General features: G+C 42.1%; 1 protein-coding gene across 3 annotated transcripts; it reads right to left on the reverse strand.

Annotated features, from left to right (window-relative positions):
- Positions 1-3,599: 3,599 nt before the first annotated feature.
- LOC143516438 (fMet-Leu-Phe receptor-like) lies at positions 3,600-8,534 on the reverse strand. Of its 3 annotated transcripts, none has more exons than XM_077008016.1 (3): positions 8,307-8,381; positions 6,629-7,148; positions 3,600-6,402 (listed from the first exon to the last, which is right to left on the reverse strand). In XM_077008016.1, exons 2-3 carry the CDS (start codon positions 7,145-7,147, stop codon positions 5,884-5,886), a joined length of 1,038 nt encoding a protein of 345 aa, XP_076864131.1. In that variant the 5' UTR covers position 7,148; positions 8,307-8,381; the 3' UTR covers positions 3,600-5,883. The 3 variants fall into 3 exon arrangements, with proteins under 3 accessions (XP_076864131.1, XP_076864130.1, XP_076864129.1); XM_077008015.1 differs by having other exon boundaries at positions 3,601-6,402; positions 8,342-8,534; XM_077008014.1 differs by having other exon boundaries at positions 3,601-6,402; positions 6,629-7,893; positions 8,342-8,534.
- Positions 8,535-9,430: the final 896 nt, after the last annotated feature.

Consider the following 9,430-nt stretch of genomic DNA (forward strand, 5'->3'; position numbering starts at 1 on the left):
TGAAGGCAGTGTGAGTGCAGGCCAGAGGGGGAGGGGGGATAACCGGGCCACCAGCACGGAACGAGCAAACCGTGCCTAGTGTGAGTACGCCCTAAGGGCAGAATTTTGATCCAGTCACGCCCCAGCAAATTGGAGCCCTCACCAGCCACCACCAGCGCGCTAAGGTAGTAGGAGTTCCCTTTGTAAGACACTGTTACTTGAGTAGCCCCCTTCAATCTGATGTGTTGGCCGGTGTATGATCTGAGAGAAATGTTATATGGTTCCAAAACCAGCTGTTAAAATGTACTTTCTGACATGACATTGCGGGACACTCCGGTGTCAACCTCAAAACGTGTCTCCATGCCATTGATGTTTAAATCCAGAATTATTTGGCTGGGTGCTTTCTCTGTCACGGCAAGGACATGTGCGAGGTCTTCTTCCACACTGTCAGCCTGTACATCCGGGTGCTGCTCAGTGATTGCATTGGCCCCAGCGCGGCCAGGCATAGGGCTCTGGCTGTCCCGTTCCTTTTTGCGACACCAGCGGGATATGTGGCCCCGCTTACTACAGTAGTGGCACTCTACATCTTTAAATCGGCAGCCCTCAGGCCTGTGGACCTCACCACATCTGTAGCAGCGCTGTGACTGAGATGGCGCTGCTTTGGTGCCAGGCCCCCTTATAGCCTTGCTGGACTGATAACGTGGTGCCACTTTGTTGATGTCTTTCAGGGGCTGTAAGGCTAAGGCCCCCTTCTCCGCCGTTTCAAAAGCGTTACCTTTTGAAACTGTTACCTTATTAATTTTTGGAACTAATAAAAGACCAGCACCCTGTGATCTTAGTGGACGTGGGGGTTCATAATAGGAAATAAGTTCCTGGAGGTATTCAGGAGCAAGCCCGTCCAGTGTTTTATAAGTTAATAAAAGAATTTTAAAATCAATACGGTATTTAACTGGGAGCCAATGCAGGGCTAATAGGACTGGTCTGATATGCTGAAATTTTCTAGTTCTGATCAGAACTCTGGCTGCGGCATTTTGAACTATTTGAAGGTTATTTAGATTCCTATTTAAGCATCCTGACTGTCACACCTGGGACCCCCCCACCCCCTGTCTGTCTATCCTGGCTCCTCCTCCTTTGGTCATTTCTACTTCTGTTTCTGTTTAATTCCACCTTTGTTTTCGTTTCCATGGTTTCAGTTCTCTTCTCTCATTGGTTTCAGCTGTGGGTTGTTTTGGGATTCATTTAGTTTTGTATTTATTCCTTGTGTTTGGGATATACGCTGTGGGTCAATATCTGAATCTAGGTCTTGCTTTATGTACCATTTCTTTGTCATTCTAATTCGTTTCTTTGTCACCCTTGCCTCGTAAAAGTTGAGTGCTCCGTGCAAACATGACACGGCTAACCAGTGGAGTTAATTCAGTTAGCCTTGAGTCCCGCTCTTCAGTGCCAGGGCGTCCGCCCCATGATTGTGCAACAACCCCAATGTTACACTGACAGTAATGAGGTCGCCACTAATTGTGGTCAACTCCCGTAGCCCAAATTGTTTGATTAACAAACTATAAATCTGAAGGTTACAGTTCAAATAATAGTTCTGGCTTCAGGTTGTAACAGAGAAACGACTCAAACGACAGCATTTAAACATAAAACATTTATTAATCACAAAGCATAATAGTTAAAACCATCACAAACAAAGGGGGCAACAGGGTAGGCTAGTGTGTGTGTGTGTGTGTGTGTGTGCGTGTGTGTGTGCGTGTGTGCGTGCGTGTGGATGTGTATTCGAGTGCACGCGGATACGTGCGTGTGGACGTGCGTATAGGGGAGGAGATCCTTTAGACAAAGAGAAACTCGATGGCGCGAAAACCAAACCGAGCTCTCACTACGGTCACGAACACAACGCAAATTTAATCTAACTAACTAAGGCACGGTTTCGTCAGTCACTATACAGCCCCAACGAGCGTAACGTGGGACACACGTTTAACAAGTACACGAGGAACTGGATATTAACTATGAAATAAAGGAATCAGTGTGAATAATCGAACAAGTTTAAACAGAATACCTATTTAAGCTTTGAACAGAATATCTCTTTAAGCCTTAAACAGAGTACGGTTTAACATGAACGTGATTATAAACACCACTGCAAACAAGCCTTCACAAAATATCGGTCTAAGCACACAGAAAAGAGTAAAACAAGATATTGTTCTAAGTCTGCCCAGATGCACAGTCTTACTTTGAGTTGTTCAGTCCGCGGCCCGCGCAGTAGGCCAGGTAGCCTCTTGAGGAGGACTCCTTCGTGCGCTTTTGAGGAGAAGGTTCCGCTAGATCGCGTTGCTCCGTCCAAGGGAAGATGCGGTGGCCGTTCGAACGGCGGTCCCTCGGTGGTCCGTTGCGTGGTGTCCCGGGGAAGTTATCGCTGTCGACGTTAAGATGAACTCGCGGAGGTCCGGCCATCGCGCGAATGTTCAAACAGTTCTTAATCGTCGGCTAGCTGAAGCGATTGGATTTTAGCGAACTCCGCAAAAGAAATAAAAGTAACGAACTAGTTACTTCTTGCGTCGCTTGCGTGCTGCACGGGCCCAAGTGCAGAACCAATACCGCTTTGTTCTCGAAGGTGTGCGCGCTCTTCGTCTCTAGGTAGCTACTTTGATGCAGCCAGGTAGAGAGAACGAACAAAGGGGGATCCCCCCTTTTAAAAGGGGATTCGTCTGATGACGTAGTTCCACATCCGTCCTGACGTGGGCCATGCACCTAGGGGGAGCACCCCCCTTCCTTTGTCTGTGGAGGCATGGTACCTACACCTGCCTGGTCTCCTGCTGTGAAGGCAGCATTTCTGGCCTTCAGGAGCCTGTGGACCGCTCCTGTCAGCCATGGCTTTTGATTAGCACGAACAGTGGTGGTCTTGACTTGCACTTGATGATGTAGGCACAGACAGTTTCTGTGTATTCCTTAATGTCTGTGGTGGAGTTGTGTGTAGCAGCCTCTAGAATTACCAAACCACTGCCTTTTGGCAGACATACCTTTAAGTCCAAAAGCACTGCCAAATGGCAGGTGTGAATAGCCCTTCTTGCCTCCAGTGTTATGTAAAGGCGTGTGTCAGGTGTGGGTGGTTGATGCTTACACACCTTTCCTTACACACCTTGGCTGCCACATGAGACTGTGCAAGCACTCTTGCAAGAAGTCTCCTCATCTACAGGACCATATGTTTGAGATTTGATTTGTGAAAGGTTGAAATAATGTGAAAATGACACAAACATAATATTTGAATTATATGTATATTATATATTATATGTATATTATATGTATATATCTCTGGATTTTCGTGGGTGTGGTTGTGTCTGAGTGTGTTCATCGGTCTCACCTGTGCCTCGTCTCATGATCACTCAGGGTTTATGTGGTTTGTCTATTTAATGTACGTTCGCGCAGTGTCCCGTGCTCATCTTTGTCTGAGTCTCGCACATGAGTGTGTGTGTATCTGTTATATTAAACTTGACGTCAGTGTCTGGAAGTTGGACTCCATGCCTCGTCCTTCTCCCTGCACCCAACATGACCAAAACCCTCAGCTACTTGAAGTAGAATAATACTCTTGAGCAATTTTATCAAGATGGTACTTTTTGCAGTGTGTCTCTTCCAAAAACACAACAGTCATAACCGGCAAACAAAAATAGGAAATGGAAATCTCACCAGAAAAGACAACTTTATTTATAGAATGGTTGGCACTTGATAACCATCAGTTCCACTACCGGTGAACAGTATTTGCAGACCACAACAGCGTTCCAACATCAATCATCACTGATGTGAACCTAGAGCCTGCCGCCGAGGGTCTTACAGCCCGCAGCGAGAGATCGGTCTGCCCGATAGCATGTTAGCTGCTCAAGCTGAACAGTGTGATTTGGGATGCTGTCGTTGAGCCAGGTTTCCGTTAACACATAAACACAACAATCTCTCACGGTCTAATGAATTGACCGAAGTAAGTGTATGTAGTCCAGTTTATTGTCCAAAGAGTGTATTTTGGCCAGAATCATGGTGGGTATAGCTGGAATGTGTGGGCTAGCCGCTAGCCTCGCTCAGATACCTCCACGCTTGCCTCGTCTCTGCCTCCTATCCTGCCGCTTGTGGCGCTTCCATGGTGGGCAAGATACAGTGGCGGAGGGGGTCAGTGGGGGTGCCAGTGACCTGAGCAAGCCGCAGACTCACAGCTCTTCAAGGAGTCCTTGCTTGTATTCCAAAAATGAGTTTCTGGCTTCAAGCAGAAACTCACGCATGTATGTGTGTTCCAAGATGTGAACACACGACAAATACGTACAAAAGCACTGCGACTCACAGGACAAAAACACAAAAATCCAGTTTCCTTTGGAGAGAGAAAAGCTGCTGTGTGTGCACTTACCATCATCTTGTTAGAAGTTTTTTAAAGTTTCAAGGAAGTTGATAATAGAAATCATGCAATGTCACATTTTAATATTCACAAAATACAACTGCAGGGTTGCCAACTTTTCATGATCGCTTGGAGTGAGATTTGAACCTGGAGGAGGTGGTGAGTGTAAATTGTTGACGGGGGGGGGGGGGGGGGGGGGTTTAAGTTGTTGACGTTGGGTGGACGGGACGTAAATTGCTACCGGGGTGGTGTAAAATGGACACAAATTAAGTATTTTATTGCGATCGATCGATCGCCAGTAGTTGGCGCCAGAGCGAACTAGTAACTCATTGAATCATAGATATGGATCAGAGGTAAATAAACTAGATTTTTTTTTCAGGGTGAGAAATCGGAAGTGTGGCATGTGAGCATGTGTGTGTCTCACGCTCAATGCGTGACAGTTGGCAACCTTGCAACTGCAACACACAAAGCCAAGTGCTTTTCTTAAAAAATAATAAAGCATGTGGTAGGCTACAAATATTAATGGAAAATAATTGTTTATTGTATTGTTGCAATATTTTACTTTACTGCTTATGAAATACAAAATATTCATAGTACACATTCATTCTTTTTCACATGCCACATTTCAGTAACTGCTAAACTTCAGTATTTGACCACAACAGGAAACGTGGCCAGTGTGTGAACTGTTAACTCAGTTTTGAACTAAATGCATTTTATCATATGAGCTCATTTCCAATGACGGTCTGACAGGTTCCCTATTGTGAGATTTACAGATCCATATAGTAGGTGTACACATGGTATGTGTAATTGGGGTAATTACCTACTACTTATCTCTTAATTTGAATCTTATTTTCAAACAATGCTAATGCTATAGGAATATTTAATTAGCCAACATTAATTTAATCTGGGCTGACAGCACGGAATCATTAATTGTTACTGCAGAGACAAGAGGTAAGTTGGTCAGTGTTGTGTTATTTCACATAGCTGTGCATCTATGCCAATAACTTGTATGTTAGATTTACTAACATACTCTCTAAGCCTAATTGATGGGTTAAGTATTAATTCAAAGATCTTGAGAATTATCCATCCTTAATAAAATGTATTTATCTACAAAATATAAAAGACCCACATCCAGAAAATGCAGTAGGAGTCATATTTCCAGAAAGTTAGCTAGCTAGCATTGCTAAAGTAGCTAGCTAATGTTAGCTATGTAGCCAAGGGTAGCTTTGTGCATTTATGCATCCTCAAAAGTTTCTCAAAAAGCAAACAAATTAATACAGAAATAACACATTTTAAAATATGCGAAGGAAATACATTTTTGGTCCATGTGGATTCTTCCTGATATTTTTACTCCTGCCACTACAAGATACAACTATAGCATACCACCAAGTTTCAGTCAAAATAATATGTCATGTTGGAGAACAAAATAACTGGCGAGGTATATATGACATCTACATATGAGTATATAACAGACTGTTCTGAAGGCCTATGCAGTCGTCTTATAGAGTAAAATATCTAGGATCAACAATATTACGTTTTCAAAATGTATCACTTTCCTCCAACTTTTTCTTCTCTGCTGCTTTGACTTTTGAAACCGAAGTGGAACTCTCATCCACAAAGCGTTCCTCAGACGGTAACATCTGACCCGCCCAGTCCTCAGCAAAAGCTTTTTGGTAAATGCCAGACAGGCTTTGTCTAAATCGTTGCTTCATATCTAGGCCCATGCAAAAGTACAGCAGTGGATTAACACAACTGTTGAAGTAAGCCAAACCCTTAGCTAAGGGCAAGCCTATTTTTACTGCCTGGCTCTCACTATCTACCATTTTGGCCAAAAGGAGACAGTGGTAAGGGCCCCAACAAAGGAAGAAAGCACAAACCAATAACATGAGAATTCGGAGGGGCCGTGATTTGCGAGAGCTTCGCATTCGTTGTATCCCTACAGCAGCTAACGTGTAGCATGAAAGGATAATCAAGAAGGGCAACAGGAACCCACAAATGAAACGAATGCTGTACAAGGTCACTTTAGCTGTGTTGGCACCTTCAGTTGCTTCCTTCACCTATAGAAATACGTAAAATGATGGTTAGGTAGCAATCTCGTCACTCTTGGAATTTACATTCAAACCAACAAAGACACAAGTATTTCAAATGGCATCATCTGTACACTTAACTATTGCACTCTGTTGAACATGAAGAAATGAGCAGTCTAAACTATGCAATTTTCCTTTGAATGTGCTGCTTGCCAGAGTTCAGAAATGAGCCTCAACCAGTTAAAACACCTCCTACCTCCAAGGAGCATTTGCTCATGTTTTTCTTGCCAATGTAGACCTGCCGGTGCACATAATATGGTGCGCTGAAGATCACAGCCACAATCCAAACCCCCAAACTGACAAGTCGAGCAGTACACAGAGTTCGCTGCTGTCTAGTGAACACTGGCCACCACACGCAAAGTACTCGGTCCAGACTGATGACAGCAAGGAAGAAAACACTACAGAACATGTTGGCATACTTAAAAAAACCATTGAATTTGCAGAGGAAGACACCAAATGGCCAGTAATCATAAAATATATTCTTAATCAATGAGGTGACACGAGTCATGCAGAAAATCAGGTCAGCCACAGCCAGGTTGATCAGCCACACATTGGTGACATTAGCTTTCACGCGGAACCCTGCCATCCAGATCACGAGAGAATTCCCAGTGATGCCCAACAGAACGGTGATGGAGTAGAGAACAATAGTGGTGTTCTCTATAATAGCAAAATGTTTGTCATGGGGGAGATAGTAGAGAGTATCATTGGATGTCATCCTGAAAAAAAAGTACTGATGTTATTTCTTTGTAAATCAGGTTTAGATTACATACCATTTTGTATGAACATAGATATTTTAATGCTGCAGAACTTATCTATCCATGTTACATCAGCAGGTATCAGCACAACACAAACATCAACAAATCATACTAATGGTTTCTCTTTAAGAAAATAATTTTAGCTATTATCAGCTTTTCACACTTCCTTTTTCACTGTCTTTTGACATGACTTAAATGCAACCACTTCCTTAAAAACTCAAAACCTCACAAAGTCTCTTACTCACAATGTGTTTCTAAACATGTGCTGAATAAGACAAAAAATTGTCCTTTCACCTCACAAAAGAGAATCGGAACATATAAGGTCAGTGCAGCAATGCACTTGCTATAACTTTGAAAGTAGCACAGGCCAAAGGTGCATGTATGTGCAAAAGTTCCTGTACTCAATGACATGTAGTCCAGTAAGTCCAGTGGGACACAAAAGCACTGTACTCCTGTGCACTTTAGACTTTAACTGAAAATAACTGGAATATAGTACGTTTACACACACAAAAGTTGTGTATTCATGTTTATACAAACAAAAGCTGCATATTCATGTTTATACTAAAAAAGCTGAGTATTTGTTTTAAATATTTGTAAACAAAATTGCATATTCATGCAAAAACAACTTGTTTAGCCAGCCTGTTTTCCAAGACATATTTTGCAAGTGTAGAAAGAGTGGTTGCCAAACTAGTCTCCTCAGCTCACTCTGCAAAATACGAGAAGCAAATCTGTTGTCAGGCAACCAATCTGTCAGCTATAATCTTACCATATGACAAAACAAAGCTAAAGCTCACTAAAAGGAAAAACTGATTTTTAGTTTGAGTGTCAAAAAAACAGGATGTTTATTATTATGTATAAATGCATCTGGCCCCATGTCATATATTTTTGTCCAGTGGTACATCTATTATTAATAATAATAATTTCTTATCCAAAAAATTTAATTTTGCATGCCTCATCACATTTATTGTTTATAGTATTTAATCAAATATAATAACTTAATAGGAACTTAAAAACATATATCTTTAAATCTGACACTTAATTAAGTGGGTAGTGTATGTGAACAACAGATTTGAAACAATTATGAGAAATCTGAATGTTTTACCCAAAAAGATATTTTACCTGGTTTTAAAAGGTGATGAAAAAAGATATTTTACCTGGTTTTAAAAGGTGATGAGTCTTTTCGCTCAATTTGTCTCTACACAAAAAACAACACTGTGTGGTCACCAGTGTCTTTAGCCTATATAGAAAGGAGACACGAAGAAAAGGGGAGGAGACACACTTGTGCGTGCGCACACACACACACACACACACACACACACACACACACACACAAGTACACGTTCCCGTGTTCCCTGGAACTCTAATCTTTGCTCAGTAATCCTCAGTGGCGGATGCAGCCGGCAGTTTTTAGACGGGCCAAAGTGTAATTGGGGTGGGTAAGCACGAACGAAAGTTGTTGGGGGGGGTTGGCGAACGTAAGTTTTGTTCGGGGTGGGCAGGGTGTCTGGTCATTAAATGACTTGTGCACTAGGCGCCATCCTGCAGCAATTATAGTTTATTTTCTTTAATTTTCATACGGAAAACTGTATTCTGAGCTTGTGATTAGGTGGGCCCAGCTGCCAATCAGGGTGGGCCTGGCCCACCCAGGCCCGCCTGTAGATCCGCCCCTGGTAATCCTACATAAATAGTTACATAGCTGATGTTTCCTCAAGATCTCCCTGCCAGCTAATAAACCATACACACATATACTGGTACCTAAAAATCATTATTTTTATTTGTATTATAACCTGCCCTCCATCCCCGCCATTTATCCATCCATCCGTCTTTTTAATGTAAAAGTCCTGTTCAAGTGTACTGCAGTCAAGAATCATGACATTATGATAACTTCAAAATATTTGACTTAATTTTCTAATATTTTTTAGATGCTAGACCTAGCAGAATGTCTCAGAGTTACACAAGCTTCAGATTGCATAATGTACATTAAATTGTTAAAATGACTCATCACTGCCTGTGGATTGCAAAACAAAAGTGAAAATATGTACTTTCCTAAAACCCTTAAAGATATTATTGGCATTAATGATGTGTCAACATTATATTGCAAGTAACCCAGAGATGACTAATGCATATGCAAAATATTTTGAGCTACCGCCCACCACTGGTAAATTAAAGCATTGCAGATGTGTCAAAGATGAGTGGTAAAAAGTAATTTTTTAAACACAGATCCAATTACTATCCATACTATA

The sequence above is a fragment of the Brachyhypopomus gauderio genome, chromosome 6 (genome assembly GCF_052324685.1).
Source record: "Brachyhypopomus gauderio isolate BG-103 chromosome 6, BGAUD_0.2, whole genome shotgun sequence".
NCBI lineage: Eukaryota > Metazoa > Chordata > Actinopteri > Gymnotiformes > Hypopomidae > Brachyhypopomus > Brachyhypopomus gauderio.